Here is a 17,173-nt window from a genome sequence, read left to right as displayed (position 1 = left end):
AACTAATGGAAAGTTTAGGTTATTTTTACTAAATTGGCTTAAGAGGAATAATTTGATGAAACTAATTAGTAAGCAGTGCATAGTTGTGTGAATTCAAATTTTAGAATTTTTAGAATATCGTGTCACTGGCATAAGTATAATTGTGGGTACAGTAATTGCTAGCATTGGAGAAGATTTGAGTTTTATATGTAATCTGAGCCGTATGTACTAGATACCATTGTTAGTAATGCCAGGCCGATGGCAGCCTCACAAGCTGCAAATACTAGTAAAATGATAGGTATTATGGTGGATAAGATAAAGCATATATTTAAAATTACAGGGCTTCCTAGAATAAATAGTGATAGTATTATACGTTTTAAACATAGTAATGGAGATATTAGGTGTGATCCCATTATACTAGTAGTCCTGTTAGGGATGTGATGTAAACTAGAATGATACTGATATAAATTGAAAGCATATTGGTAATTATAAAATATCATAACTTAATGAGTCAGAATTATTTGTTGTAATTTAAACTTATTGCCATACTTAAGTCACTCATTCTAGTCCATCTTGAATTCATTCATAAGCTTAGGCCTAAGTCTAGAATGGAGTTTAAAATTAGAGCTATAGTAAGAATAACTTTTGGGTTACTTGAGATGCTCATGGTAGTAGTAATAGGAGCGAAATTTCTAGGTTGAATAATAGAAATGTAATAGTTAACACGAAAGATTTTCTGGAAATGGCAGGCAGACAGTGCCTATTAGATCAAATCCACATTTGTATAAGCTTGATTTTTCTATATAGATGTTTAGTTGTGGGAAGCACAATGTGATGATTACAAGTAGTCGTGCTAATGATGTATTAGTTGCTAAAGTTAATGTAAGGTTAATTATTATTTTCCAGTTTAGACTGAAGCTAACTGATTGGAAGTCAGTTGTACAGTTAATACTAAAAGAATAGGAACTTCGTCAATAGACAGAAATGTACAGAAATAGTCATTATATCTGTAAAATATCATTATTAGGTAACTTGGTTACCTAAAAACTTTGGTTTTGAAAACCAAAATGGTGGTTAAATGTTAAGTTGACATAAGAAGCAGAGGATAAGGAAGTTGGAGCTGATAATTACATATAGTTATTGGAAGCCTGTTACTATGAAGAATATTGAGTCATTTACACCATCACAGATAGTAAAGGATGTTTTGAAGTGTTCTAAGATTTGTAATAATGTAAAATAAATGCCTAATGAAATTGTGATGAAGAGAGCTTGAAGTATATGTTTACGGATTTCTTCTAGTGAGCTATGGTGCACTCGGGTGATTGATACTCCTGAGGCTAACAGGACTGATGTATTGAGTAGTTAAACTTCTAGGAGATTAAGTGGGTGAATACTTGTTGGTGGTCAGCAACCTCCCAGTTCTGGGGTCGGGGCTAGGCTTGAGTGGTAGAAGGCTCAGAAGAAAACTTGTGATATGATAAATTATTCTGTATTGGAGGCATTTTTGAATGATTAATGTGTGGAGGCCTTGCAATGTGCTTTCTCAGCTATCTCATCATCACTGGTAGATGGTTAATGTATTAGTTAGTAGACCTACGCATAATAAAATAATCAAGTTAAAGTGAAATAATATTACTAAGATGTCATGAATAGAGTTAATAATGTTCCTGTAGGTGGTCAGGAGCTAGAATTAACTATATGGTCAGTGTAGGACTATTGGGTCATATAGTAAAGACTGACCAGAAGTGTGGAGTCATAAGCTTGAATTGGGGCTACAGCAAATTCAAGAAGAGCGAGTAAAATTACATTTATTAAGATGATAAATGTAACTGAGGCTGTTGCAAAGATAATGTTAATAGAGTTAAATCTTGAACAATGGAAGGTTAGGGTTGCCACCCCCTACCCATGCAGTGGAAAATCCATATATAACTTTTGACTCCCTTAAAACTTAACTACTAATAGCCTACTGTTGACTGGAAGCCCCACCAATAACATAAACAGTCAGCAAATATTTCATGTTTTACAAAAAGTGCAAAGTTTTTGCGCCTGCTGGTGTGGTTTCAGCAATGGCTTCATGAATTTTTCTTTCTTCTTTTCTTTAACAATAGTCCTTATGCTGGATTCATTTATCTTGAAATGGTGGGCAACCTCAATCTATGGTACATATCAAGCAACTCAACTTATTCTTGTAATGTCATAATTTTTCTCTGTTTCTTAGAAGCACTTCTAGCATCACTAGTGGCACTTCATACAGGTCCCATGGTGTTATTCAAGGCTTACACTACGAAGCTCAGTGAAAAATATACAAGGGCAGGGTGCAGTGGCTCACACCTGTAGTCCCAGCACTTTGGGAAGAGAGGATTCCCTGAGTTCTGGAGTTTGAGACCAGCCTGGGCAACATGGTGAAACCTCATGTCACAAAAAATACAAAACTTAGCCAGGCGTGGTATGCACCTGTAGTTACTCAAGGCTGAGGTGGGAGAATTAATTGGGCCTGGGGGGTGGAGCCGAGATCACACTGGGCCGAGATCGCACCACTGCATTCCAGCCTGGGCAACAGAACTACACTGTGTCTCAAAAAAGAAAAAAAAAGAAAGAAAGAAATAAAAGAGAAAGAAAGAAACAAGAAAGAAAAATACACAAGAACCACGAGAGATCACTTTTTTTTTTTTTTTTTAGACGGAGTTTCGCCCTTGTTGCCCAGGCTGGAGTGCAATGGCGCGATCTCAGCTCACTGCAACCTCCGGCTCCCGGGTTAAAGTGATTATCCTGCCTCAGCCTCCCGAGTAGCTGGGATTACAGGCATGCACCGCCATGCCTGGCTAATATTTTTTTGTATTTTTAGTAGAGACGGGGTTCTCCATGTTGGTGAGGCTGGTCGAGAGATCACTTTTTACAATGACATGCATTTATTTACTGGAGAGATGTCTCACACAGAGTTGATTAGTGTCACATGGCATTAAAAGTGAATACTCACAATGCCTGAGCTCTCTGCTATAGCAAGAATAGGTGACTACAAAATTATTACAGTAGTACAGTATGAACTACAGTTAATTTATGCAGTTATGATTTAATACAGCACCTTTACATTTGTTTACATTTCTCTCAATTGCAAATGGCACTGTGTATAATCTCTATGTGCATGAGTTTTAAATTTTATAATAAATCTGTGTATATTTTATGGTAGTAAATGATAAAATAGACTAGTACTTTATAATAGACTAGTACTTTAAAATACTTTAAAATAGTAGTACTTTAAAATAGACTAGTACTTTATAATAAATGTCTATGTGCATACATTTTTAATTTTATAACAAATCTGTGTATATTTTATGGTAGTAAATGATAAAATAGACTAGTACACATATTTTATGCATTCATGACATACTAACTTAAACATTTTTAAAAAAATATTTCTAGGTTATGCAGCTCATCTGTGAGTTTTTTCAAATTGTCACAAATCTCAAACAATTTTCCAATATATTTATTGAAAGAAATCCACATATAGGTGGACCTGCACAGTTCAAACTCATGTTGTTCAAGAATCAACTGTGCTAATGTGGCTCCACCAATTAAATGCACAAATAGATAGCTGTAATACTGGCTGTTAGTAGTAGAGCTGCGGCTACTATGGGTTGAGTAAAAAGTCTCAATAATTACTAGTAGAGGGATAAGTGGAATGGGTTTTCCTTGTGGTAGGAAGTGGGCCAGTGTTGCTTTTGTTTTGTGGTGGAAACCAGTAGTTACTGTTCCTGCTCATACATAGTGGGATAACCATACCTAGATATATTGATAACAGGGTGATTGGTGTAGATGAATGAGTTAATAATCTGAATAAATTTGTGAGCCAATGAAAATAGGATAAAGGAGATTAATATTAGAAATCAAGTTTGTCATTTGATATTATGGAATGTTATCACTTACTTTAATACAAGTTACACTAATCATTGTATAGAGGTTAGTCGATTACTAATTAGGCAATTGGGAGCAGGGGACAGAATGTTTGGGAGTGAAATGATGAGGATACTAGGTAGTCCTATTATTGTGGGAGTAATGAAAGAGATGAATAAATTTTCATTCACTTTTTTTCTTAGGGGTTTCATGTTTTGGTGCTTCAATATTTTTTGGTGACAGGTTTAAAGAGTAGGTATATTTTGAAATTTTTAATTGAAATAGGTTAAATAGGGCTAGAATTATTGAAAAAAGTGATAAATTATGTTGATGTAGCTAATTGTGGCATATTGTTGTGGAAAGATCAATGCTTTCATTCTTAAAAGGTTAATGCCACTTAGCTTCACCATGACACAGGTGCCGATCAGTTTTTGCCCCACTAATTCAAGTACAATAGGCATAAAGCTGTGATTTGATCCACAAATTTCTGAGCACTGTCCATAGAATAGGCCTGGTCATGTGGATGTTAGAGTTGCTTGATTTAAACATCCTGGAATTTAATCTGTTTTTAGGCCTAATGATGGAACAGTTTATGGATGTAATACATCTTTGAATGAGATTAATATGAAAATTGATATTTCCATAAGTAGGACTACTCGAATTATCAACTTCTAGTGGTCATAGATCTCCTGGTTTAAGGTCTGTTGTAGGGATTGTATAAGAATCAAACTTCAGGTCTTCGTAGTCTGTATATTTATACCTAAATATCATTGGTAGCCTATGGTTTTTACAGTTGGAGAAGAGATACTCATTTTACCTACCATGTATAGGATTCATAAAGACAGTAAACTAATTAGGATTAAAATAATAGCGAGTAAGATAATTCATACTGTTTCTATTTCTTAAGCATCTATTTTGTGTGGGTTAGTTTAGTTGTTCGTATTAACGAAATAACATAAAGGACTAAAGAGCTAATTAAGAAAATGATTATTACAGTGTGATTGTGTAAGTGTAGTTCTTCTATAATAGATGATGCTGCATCTTGAAAGCCTGACTGGAATAGGTATGCCACAAAGATATAAAGAATTTTAACCTATAAATTAACTTTGACAAAGTTATGTAACATTTTTACTAGTATCTTGCTTGTTGAAAAAGTCATAATGGTTATGAAGCTAGCCTGAAACCAGTTATAGGGGGTTTGACTCCTTGCTTTCTTATTTTTAGCTTCTATGTAGATGGGCTTTTTGATTGTATAATATGGTTATGGGCGGCCATGAAATCATTCGAGATTTTTAGATGAGAGTTCCACTACTGACACTTCCCATTTTGAAGTGAAGCCTTCTCAGATTATGAAAATTATTGATATTACTGTTATTAATTAAATAAATGAGCCTATTGATGAAATGGTGTTTCATGTTGTGTATACATTAGGGCAGTGACCTGTAGTGGACCAGAAGTGTAAGGTCTTACACTTTAGTTTCTGAAAAAAATACTGAAAATATTATTTTGAACTCATAGATTTAAACATTTGATAGGCTGCCATCCATTGCAGGTTTTAATCTTTGTTAAAGTGTGTTGGTCTATTTTATGTGACATTAATTTGTCTGAATTTTTTGCAGGAGAATTGGCTTAGAAAACTCTTCTAGCTTCACAGATTCACACTTCTGATGTTTTCTTTTGGTGTGTGTGTGTGTGTGTGTGTGTAGTATAATGGAATGCTTTTTAAGCTTTCCTGGGGTCCTGTCCTGGAAGAGATACTTGGCTGGTCAGTTTTGAGCATTAATAGTCGTTAGACTGCTCTAGGCCCTTTAGATCTTACCATGAATCCTGAAATGAGAAAAACCCTCCCAGTTTCAACTGCTATTCTCAAATTGTCTCTGCACACTACTGGATTTTTGTACTAAAACTATATTTTATTTATAATGTTCACATCTATATTCATGAATGAGATTAGACTGTAATTTTTCTTTTTCGTAATGTCTTTGTCAGGTTTTATTGTCAAGGCTGTTATGTCCTCATGAAATGAACTGGGAAACATTCCCTGTCTTCCATTTAATCCTTGTTAATTATATCTTTAAGGTATTCAAGCTTTTTGAAGTTTCTTGGATTAGAAGATACATCCTTTTTTTCACTTGTTTTATTGTGGAAGATATTGTCTATGTATTGAAAAATTATATATATATATGTATTGAATAATTTTATATATATAGTGTTATGGGCTGAATGTTTGTGTCTCCCCTCAAATTCATATGTTAAAATCCTAATCCCCAGTGTGATGTTATTTGGAGGCATTGCCTTTGGAAGATAATTAGGGTTAGATTAGGTCATGAGGGTAGGACTGTTGCAATGATGGGATTAATGCCCTTATAAAAAGAGAAAGAGACACAAGATTTATCTCTTTCCACTATGTGAGGATATAAGAAGGCCATCTGCAAACAGGGAAGACTACTCTCATCAGACACTGGATCTGCCAGCACCTTGATCTTGGACTTCCTGGCCTCTAGAACTGTGAGAAATAAATGTCTATTGTATGAGGGAGGGATCGCATTAGGAGAAATACCTAATGTAAGTGATGAGTTGATGGGTGCAGCAAACCAACGTGGCACATGTATACCTATGTATCAAACCTGCATGTTGTGCACAAGTATCCTAGAACTTAAAGTGTATTAAAAAAAGTCTATTGTTTAAGTCACCCAGTCTATTGTATTCTGTTATAGCAGCTCAAACTAAGACGTATAGTTTAAATATATTTTTTAACATATACATATACAATATATAGTATATATTGTATATAACATAACATATACTATATATAGTAATATATATTGAATAATTTCTATAACATGTATGTATAGCCTAAATAATCATAATAAGCCCATTGTATACATATTTATGATAAAGGTTAAGAAATATATCACCAGTAATATCACAAATATGTTTTGTGTACCCTTCTGAGATTACATCCCTCTCCTTAACCGTCCCCAGGTAACTAGTACCTTGATGTTTGTTGTAATCATTCCCTTTTCTTTAACTGTATCCCTAGACAATATATTGTTGGTTTGTCTCTTTTAGAATGTTTTATAAATGGATCACATTGCAAGTATTCTTCTGTGAATCATACCATATATATTCTTCTATCACTTGCTTTTTTCATTCATAACTGATTTCTTTCTTTAGGCTGGAAAAGATGAAAAAAGAATATAGAAATCTGAATACATGGATAGACAAAGCTAACTATTTAGAAAGCATTCTAATGCCAAAATTGGAACATAAGGATTCTGAGGTAATTGATGTAATACATTCTCCTATATATAGCTTTTAATACTTTTTATTAAGAATGGGATTATGATAATTAAAAGTGATGATCAAGTTTTTTTGATATATAAAATATTTTTCATGGTTCAGGTACTTACCTGTTTTGATAATGTGCCATTCAATGAATATTTATTGATAATTTATAAGGTTTAATAGTTATTGATAATTTATAAGGATATAATTCATATACCATACAAATGACCCATTTAAAGTATAGAACTCAGTGGCATTTAGTATATTCACTGAGTTGTGTACCCATCACCACAGTCAATTTTAGAACGTTTTTATCACCTGCAAAAGCAACCCCATACCCTTTAGCCAATACCTCCCAATTTTTCCATCCCCTCCACTAGCCCTAGGCAGCAATTAGTCAACTTTCTAACTGTATAGCTTTAGCCTATTCTAGACATTTCATATAAATGGAATCATACAATGTGTTGTTATTTGTGATTTGCCTCTTTCGCTTGCTATGTTTTTAAGTTTCACCTGTTGTAGCATGTACCAGTACTTCATTCTTTTCTCTCTCCAGATAACATTCTATTATTTGGATATACCACATTTTGTTTATGCATTCCTCAGCTGATGGGCATTTAGGTTGTTTCTACTTAAAAGCTATTATGAATAATGCTGCTATGAACATTTATGTGCAAGTTTATGTGTGAACAAATGTTTTCTATTCTCTGGGGTATATATAAAGGAGTGGAAGCTGGATTGTGTAATAATTTTGTGTTTCGATTTATGAGGAGCTTCCAAACTGTTTTCCACAGCAGCTGCATCATCGTACATTCCAACCAGCAATGTATGAAGGATCAAAATCTTCATCTACCCTTTTTAACTTCTAAAAATTATTATTTTACCCATCCTAGTGGGTTTGAAGTGGTATCTCATTGTAGGTTTGATTTGCATTTCTGTAATGACTAATGATGTGAACATCTTTTCATGTGTTTGCTGGACATTTGTATATCTTCTTTGGATAAAATTTATTCAAATCCTTTGCCAATTTTAAAATTGAGTTATTTTTCTTTTTATTGTTAAGTTGTAAGAGTTCTTTGTATATTCTGGACATTAAACCCTTATCAGAAATATGAGTAAAGTTTGATGTTTAGAAATATACTCTAACCTATACATGTTGACTTGGAAATAAAGGATTCATAGCTCTCTCAATGGATGGATAAAACATTGACTATGATCACAGTCTAAAATGTTAGTTATAATATATTGATATTTTCATTTTTTTAATGCCTCTGTGATAATTGGGCAGAGTTGCGTTGCTGTTGGATAAACTGATTAGTATTTACCAATACACTATTCATATTTTGGAGACACTTTGGAGGACTTTTTATTAAAGGGACTAAGAACTTAGGGTTCTTTTTAAAAGATCAGTATTTTATAAGTGCCCACTGATGACTTTACCTTATAATTCTCCTTGGAATTTTGTAAAGAGACACATCACTTTTAAGTCATAGGCCATAAAGTATTCTAATAAAAAAAGTAATCTGTTTCCTGGGGGTATCTTCTCATACCCCCTGAAGTTACAATATTATGTAATTTATCTTGTAATATTCATCTCCTACATTCATCACTCAAATACTGTATCCATTCTTGGATACCCTTTCTTTGGAACATCAACTCCTAGCCAGAGTATGTGGCTCCTTAAAATAGTGCTGTTTGAATTGCTTTTCTCACAAACCCATCTCCTTCTTGTCTTCTGTAAATTTGGGTGTGGAGGAAGGTGTATTGTATTAAAAGTAGTTATGAAGGGAGAGGAAAATGTTTTAGTTCTTTAAATATTTTCATATATATATATATATATATATATATATATTTTTTTTTTTTTTTGCTTCTAGGAAACTAATATGGATGAGGCATCTGAAAACCCGAAAAGTAATCAATCTGAAGAAGAGCTTGAAAATATTGTAGGAGTAGGTAAGAAACTACTTTGATTTTTTTATTATTAAGATAATTGAAATCAAAGTGATTATATCACAAAAAGACAATTAGTAATTTGCTTTAAGTAGATTTCTGTTTTGTTAGGAAATAAATATGCATTTCACTATAGTTTTGGCATATGGTAGGTGTGATAATTTTAAAGAAAAGTGTTAGACCCTATTAAGAGTTTTAAAAAGTTTTAACGCCGGGCGCGGTGGCTCACGTCTATAATCCCAGCACTTTGGGAGGCCGAGGAGGGTGGATCATGAGGTCAGGAGTTCAAGACCAGCCTGGCCAAGATGGTGAAACCCCGTCTCTACTAAAAATACAAAAAATTAGCCAGGCATGGTGGCAGGTGCCTGTAATCCCAGTTACTCAGGAGGCTGAGGCAGGAGAATCGCTTGAACTCGGAGGGCGGAGGTTGCAGTGAGCCGAGATCTCGCCACGGTACTCCAGCCTGGGTGACAGAGTGAGACTCCATCTCAAAAAAAAAAAAAAAAGAAGTTTTAATGCTGCTTTATTTTTAAATTATTATTATTATTATTATTATTATTATTATTATTATTATCTGAGACAGGGTCTAGTTCTGTCACCCAGGCTGGAGTGCAGTTGCACAACCACAGCTCACTGCAGCCTTGACCTCCCAGGTTCTATCAGTCTTCCCACCTTAGCCTCCCAAGTAGCTGGGACTACAGGTACATGCCACCATGCCTGGCTAATTTTTGTATTTTTTTTGTAGAGACAGGATTTTGCCGTGTTGCCCAGGCTGGTCTCAAACTCCTGAGCTCAAGCAATCCTCCTGCCTTGGCTTCCCAAAGTGCTGAGATTACAGGCATAAGCCACCACGCTCGGCCAATGCTCCTTTACTTTTTTTAAGGATGAGAAAAAAGTTAAAATATTAACTATGACCTGTGAAAAGGCATTTTTATTAGACATTGTGAACTATAGAGCTATTGGTCTCTTTTATGTAGAGGAGTGTGTTTATGCAGAGGAATGTGTGTGTGTGTGTGTGTGAAAAAGAAAGTGTGACAGAGGAAGGAGAGGAAATTAGATTAGCATCACATTTGAGAATTTATCGTAAAATATCAGTAAGAGATTTAATAAATGGACTGTTCATGCAGTCTTTTAAAAATCTCTTAAATTCACTAAGAAAGCAAGTTAAACCCAGCCATCCCATTACTGGGTATATACCCAAAGGATTATAAATCATACTGCTATAAAGACACATGCACACATATGTTTATTGTGGCACTATTCGCAACAGCAAAGACTTGGAACCAACCCAGATGTCCATCAATGATAGACTGGATTAAGAAAATGTGGCACATATACACCATGGAATACTATGCAGCCATAAAATGTCCTTTGTAGGGAAATGGATGAAGCTGGAAACCATCATTCTGAGCAAACTATTGCAAGGACAAAAAACCAAACACCGCATGTTCTCACTCATAGGTGTGAATTGAACAATGAGAACACTTGGACACAGGAAGGGGAACATCACACACTGGGGCCTGTTGTGGGGTAGGGAGAGAGGGGAGGGATAGCATTAGGTGATATACCTAATGTAAATGATGAGTTAATGGGTGCAGCACACCAACATGGCACATGTATACATATGTAACAAACCTGCACGTTGTGCACATGTATGCTAGAACTTAAAGTATAATAATAAAAAAAAGAAAGCAAGTTAAAATATAGTACTACACTTTAAAATACATAATAATGTAATGTAAAGTCTTGGATTCTGCAGGTATGGAATGGAATAATAATTTATTGTTATAAGACTTTTGTCACAGATTAATCATCTCTTTCCTCTCTACTTCTAATTCTCTGGCTACATCAGGCTTTTGAAAGATTCATTTCCTAACTTCTAGGAATCTACCAGCCTAGCAGAGATACTATCTCTTTAGCTAACTCTTTACATGAAACATTCAAGTTTTAGATATGGGATAATCACAGTTCCTGTCTTCAATATCACTGGAAGAATGGAGGGTAACTTTTTCAATCACTGGTGGTAGCTGTCTTTTTTTCTTCTACTTTTTTTCCACTTACTCAAAGGTTGGTTGCATATATATTTACAATGGTTATGTCCTCTTGATGTATTGACCCTTTATCATCATATAATGGCCTTTTTGCATCTTTTTACAGTTTTTGACTTGAAGTCTATTTTTTATATGAATATGGCCACTCCTGCTCTCTTTTGGTTTCCATTTTCATAGGATATCTCTTTTTCCATTCCCTCACTTTCAGCCCATTTGTGTCCTTAAACCCAAAGTGAGTCTCCTCTACATAAAATACACTTGGGTCTTGTTTTTATATCTATTCTGCTACTCTGTGTCTTTTAATTGGGGAGTTTAATCCATTTACATTTAAAGAATTATTGAATTGTTAAGGACTTACTATTGCCATTTTTTACATTGTTTCTATCTGTCTTGTAATACTTTTGCCTATCTTTTTCTGTCATGCTATCTTTCCTTGTGTTTCATTGATGTTTTTGTATTGATATGTTTTGGTTCCTTTCTCTTTATTTCTCATGTGTCTTCTTTTATTCTCAGTAAATATAGATTCAAAACTACTCAATAAAATACTGACAAACTGAATTCAACAGCATATTAAAAGGATTGTACACCATGAGCAAATGGAATTTAACTCCAGGATGCAAAGGATGTTTCATCATACAGAAATCAATTAATGTGATACACTACATCGACAGTATGTAGGATTAAAAACCACATGATTATCTCAACAGATGTGAAAAAGTGTTTGATGAACAGTCTTTTAGGATAAACACCTTCAAAAAACTAGATATAGTAATAAAGTAGCTCAATATATTAATAATAAAGGCTAAAAATGAAAAGCCTGTAGGATAAACACCTTCAAAAAACTAGATATAGTAATAAAGTAGCTCAATATATTAATAATAAAGGCTAAAAATGAAAAGCCTGTAGCAAATACCATACTAAACAGTGAAAAACTGAACACTTTTCCTCTAAGATCAGAAACAGGTCAAAGATGTTCATTCTGCCACTTCTGTTACACATAGTACTGGAAGACCTAGTCAGAGCAGTTAGGCAAGAAAAAAAGAATAAAAAGTATCCAAATCAGAAAGGAAGAAGTAAAATTATCTTTGTTTGCAGATGGCAGGATCTTACATATAGAAAATTCTGTAGACTCCATACAAAAAGACCTGTTAGAACCAATACATGAGCTCAGTAAATTTGCAGGAGATAAAATCAACACAGAAAAATCAGTTGTGTTTCTATACACTAACAATGAACTATCCAAAAAAGAAATCAAGAAAATAATTCCAGTTTACAATAGCATCAAAAAGAATAAAATAATTAGGAATAAACTTTTCAAAGGAGGTGAAAGACCTTGCACTCTGAAAACTAAAAAACATTGATAATGAAATTAAGGATAAGAAAATAAAGGGAAAGATATCCTGTGTTCATGAGTTTGAAGATTTAATACTGTGAAAAATGTTCATACTACCCAAAGCAATCTACAGATTCAGTGCAATCTCTATCAGAATTCTAATGGTGTTTTTCACAGAAGTAGAAAAAGCAATCCTAAAATTTATATGGAACCACAGAGGACTGGATAGTCAAAACAGTCTTGAGAAAGAAGAACAAAGCTGGAGGTATCACACGTTCTGATTTCAAAATATATTACAAAACTATAGCAATTAAAATAGCATGGACTGGCATAAAGATAAACATATAGATCAATAGAATAGAAGAGAGAGCCTAGAAATAAACCCATGCAAATGTGATGAACTGATCTTTGAGAAGTGTGCCAAGAATACACAATGAGGAAAGAATAGTCTTTTCAGCAAATGATGTTGGGAAAACTGGATATTCACATGCAAAAGAATTGAAATTAGACTTTTGCTTAACACCATAAACAAAAATCAACTCTCAATGGATTAATGACTTAAATGTAAGGTGGAAACTGTAAAACTCCTAGAAGAAAATATAGGGGAAAATCTCATTGACAGTGATTTATTGGATAAGACACCAAAGGCACAGGCAACAAAAGCAAAAACAGAACAGTGGGGCTATATCAAATTAAAAAGCTTCTACACAGTAAAGGAAACAACAGAATGAAGAGGAAACCTACAGAATGGGGGAATATATTTGTAAACCATATATTTGATAAAGGGCTAATATTCCAAAACATATAAGGAACCTTTTCAACTCAATAGCAAAAAATAAAAATAAAAATAAAAAATGGGCTGAGCACTTGAATACATATTTATCCAAAGAAGAGATTACAAATGTCCAATGGATATATGAAAAGTTGCTCATCATCATTAATCATCAGGTAAATACAAATCAAAATCATAATGAGATATCACACCTGTTAGGATGGCTATTACTGAAAAGTCAAGAAGTCAGCAAGTGTTGGCAAGGATGTGAAGAAATTCAAACCCTAGTACACTGTTGGGGGAATGTAAAATGATGCAGCTGCTTTTGAAAACAGTGTGGCGGTTACTCAAAAAAATGACAAATAGATAAATCATATGATCCTGCCATTTCATTTCTGGGTGTCTATCCAAAAGAATTGAAATCAGCATCTCAAAGCAGTATTTGCACTCCTATGTTTATTGCCATGTTATTTACTATAGTCAAGATATAGAAACAACCTAAATGTCATAGATGAATGGATAAAGAAAATGTGGTATACACACATAATTCAGAGACATTGCAGTTTCAGTTCTAGACCACCACAATAAAGCAAGTCATATGATTTTTTTTGTTTCCCAGGGCATATAAACATTACATTTACACTATACTGTTGTCTATTAAGTGTGCAATAGCATTATGTAAAAAAATCAATGTACATGACTTAATTAAAAAATACTTAATTGCTGGCTGGGCACGTGGCTCATGCATATAATACCAGCACTCTGGGAGGCCAAGGCAGGAGGATTGCTTGAACCCAAGAGTTCAAGGGTGCAGTGCATCAGGTAGGATCATGCCACTGCACTTCAGCCTGGGTGGAAGAGCAAGACCCTATCTCAAAAAATAGAGAGAGAGGCCAGGTGCAGTGGCTCAAGCTTGTAATCCCAGCACTTTGGGAGGCTGAGGCGGGCAGATCACCTGAGGTCAGGAGTTCAAGACCAGCCTGGCCAACATGGTGAAACCCTATCTCTACTAAAAATACAAAAATTAGCAGGGCGTGGTGGCTCATGCCTGTAGTCCCAGCTACTCGGGAGGCTGAGACATGAGAATCTCTTGAACCCAGGAGGTGGAGGTTGCAGTAAGCTGAGATCATGCCACTGTACTCCAGCCTGGGTAGTAACAGAGTGAGATGAGACTCCGTCTCATATATACATATATATATGAGGTTGTTTGGGTTTTTTTGTAAATTATATATATATAAATATATATATATATATATATGATCATCTGAGCCTTCAGTGAGTTGCAATATTTTTGCTGCTGGAGGGTCTTGCTTTGATCTTAATGGCTGGGACTGATCAAGGTGGTAGTTGCTGAAGGTTGGGGTGGCTGTGGCAATGTTTAAAAACAAGACAACAATGAATTTTGCTGCGTCAGTTGGCTCTTCCTTTCATGAAGGATTTCTCTGTAGTATGTGATGCTGTTTGATAGCATTTTACCCACAGTAGAACTTCTTTCAAAATTGGAGTCAATCCTCTTAAACCCTGCTGCTGCTTTGTCAACTAAGTTTATATAGAATTCTAAATCCTTTGTTGTCATTTTAGCAGTGTTCACAGCATCTTCGGCAGTAGATTCCATCTCAAGAAACCACTTTCTTTGCTCATCCATAAGAAGCACTTCCTCATCCATTCAAGTTTTATAATGAGATTGTAGCAGTTTACTCACATCTTCAGGCTTCAGTTCTAATTCTACCTCTCTTGCTATTTTCATCACATCTGCAGTTACTTTCTCTACTGAAGTTTTATTGAACATCTTAAAGTCATCCATGAGGGTTGTAATCAACTGCTTCCAAATTCCTGTTCATGTTGATATTTTGAGCTCCTCTCCTGAAGCACAAATGTTCTTAATGGCATCTAGAATGGTGAATCCTTTGCAGAAGTTTTTCGATTTACTTTGCCAAGATCCCTCAGAGGAATTATCTGAGGTAGCTAAAGCCTTACAAAATGTATTTCTGAAATAAGAGGACTTGAAAGTTGAAATTACTCCTTGATCTGTGAGCTGCAGAATGGATCTATGTTTGCAGGCAAGAAAGCAACATTAATCTCCTCAGACATTTCCATCAGACCTCTTGGATGACCAGGTGCATAGTCACTGAGCAGTAATATTTTGAAAGGTATCTTTTTTTCTGAATAGTAAGTCTCAACAGTGAGCTTAAAATATTCAGTAAACCATGCTGCAAACAGATCTGCTGTCATCCATGCTTTGTTGTTCCATTTATAGAGCACAGGCAGAGTACACTTGACCTAAATGTTAAGGGCCCTAGGATTTTTAGGATGGTAAATGAGCATTGGCTTCAATTTAAAGTCAGCAGCTACATTAGCCTCTAACAAGAGAGTTGGCCTGTCCTTTGAAGCGTTGAAGCCAGGCATTGAGTTCTCCTCTCTAGCTATGAAAGTCCTAGATGACACCTTCTTCCAGTATAAGGCTGTTTTATCTACAATAAAAACCTATTTAGTGTAGCCACTTTCATCAATATTTTAGCTAGATCTTCTGGGTAACTCGCTGCAGCTTCTACATCAGCACTTGCTGCTTTACCTTGCACTTTTGTGTTACAAAGATACTGTCTTTCCTTAAACCTCACGAACCAACCTTTTCTGGCTTCAAGGTTTTCTTCTGCAGCCACCTCACCTCTAAGCTTTCATTGGATTGAAGAGAGTTAGGAGCTTTCTCTGGATTAGGCTTTGGCTTAAGGGACTGTTTGTGGCTGTTTTCATCTTCTATCCAGATTATTAAAATTTTCTCCATATCTGCAATAAGCTGTTTTGCTTTCTTATCATTTGTGTGTGGAGTAGCACTTCTAGCTTCTGTCAAGAATTTTTTCCTTTGCATTCACATCTGGGCTATTTCGTGCAAGAGGCCTAACTTTTGGCCTATCTCAGCTTTCAACATGCCTTCCTCAACAAGCTTAATCATTTCTAGCTTTTGATTTAAAGTGAGGGATGTACAAATCTTCTTTCACTTGAACACTTAGATCCATTTTGGGGTTATTAATGGCCTAATTTCAATACTGTTGTGTCTCAGAGAATAGAGAGGCCATGGAGAGGAAGAAACATGGGAGAACAGCTGGTCAGTGGCATAGTTACAACACACACAACATTTATAAATTAAGTTTGCCATCTTACAAAAGTCTAATATCCAGCATTTATAAGGGATCTTGGCAAAAAAAAAAAAAACCTCATTAAAAAGTGGGCAAAGATTTACAAAAAAAAAAAAACAACAACTTCATTAAAAAGTGGGCAAAGGACATGAACAGACAGTTTTCAAAAGAAGACACGTGGCCAACAGGCATATGAAACAATGCTCAACATCACTGATGATTAGAGAAATGCGAATCAAAACCACAGTGAGATACCATCTCACACCAGTCAGAATGGCTACCATGAAAAAGTCAAAAAATAACAGATGCCGGCAAGGTTGCAGAGAAAAAGGAATGCTTATACACTGTTGGTGGGAGTGTAAATTAGTTCAACTACTGTAGAAGACAGCATGGCGATTCCTCAAAGACCTGAAGACAGAAATGCCATTTGACCCAGCAATCCCATTACTGGGTATATACCCAGAGGAATATAAATCGTTCTTTTATAAGGACACATGCACGGGTATGTTCATGGCAGTACCATTCACAATAGCAAAGAAATGGAATCAAGCTAAATGCCCATCAATGGTAGACTGGATAAAGAAAATGTAGTACATATACACCATAGAATACTACGCAGCCATAAAAAGAATGAGATCATGTCCTTTGCAGGAGCATAGATGGAGCTGGAGACCATTATCCTTAGCAAACTAATGCAGGAACAGAAAACTAAATACCACATGTTCTCACTTATAAGTGGGAGCTGAATGATGACAGCACATGGACACATAGAGGG

General features: G+C 35.1%; 1 protein-coding gene across 12 annotated transcripts in view; it reads left to right on the top strand.

Moving 5' to 3' along the window:
- C2CD6 (C2 calcium dependent domain containing 6) overlaps positions 1-17,173 on the top strand; it is a 206,729-nt gene that overhangs the window by 64,004 nt on the left and 125,552 nt on the right. For all 12 annotated transcript variants that reach the window (XM_063644879.1, XM_055290205.2, XM_055290201.1 and 9 more), the window contains 2 exons: positions 7,048-7,153; positions 9,033-9,111. In XM_063644879.1, coding sequence (XP_063500949.1) covers positions 7,048-7,153; positions 9,033-9,111 — 185 coding nt within the window. The remainder of the gene's footprint in view (positions 1-7,047; positions 7,154-9,032; positions 9,112-17,173) is intronic.

This window comes from Symphalangus syndactylus, chromosome 8, assembly GCF_028878055.3.
Source record: "Symphalangus syndactylus isolate Jambi chromosome 8, NHGRI_mSymSyn1-v2.1_pri, whole genome shotgun sequence".
NCBI classification, from domain to species: domain Eukaryota; kingdom Metazoa; phylum Chordata; class Mammalia; order Primates; family Hylobatidae; genus Symphalangus; species Symphalangus syndactylus.
This window is presented reverse-complemented; position numbering and strand designations above follow the sequence as displayed.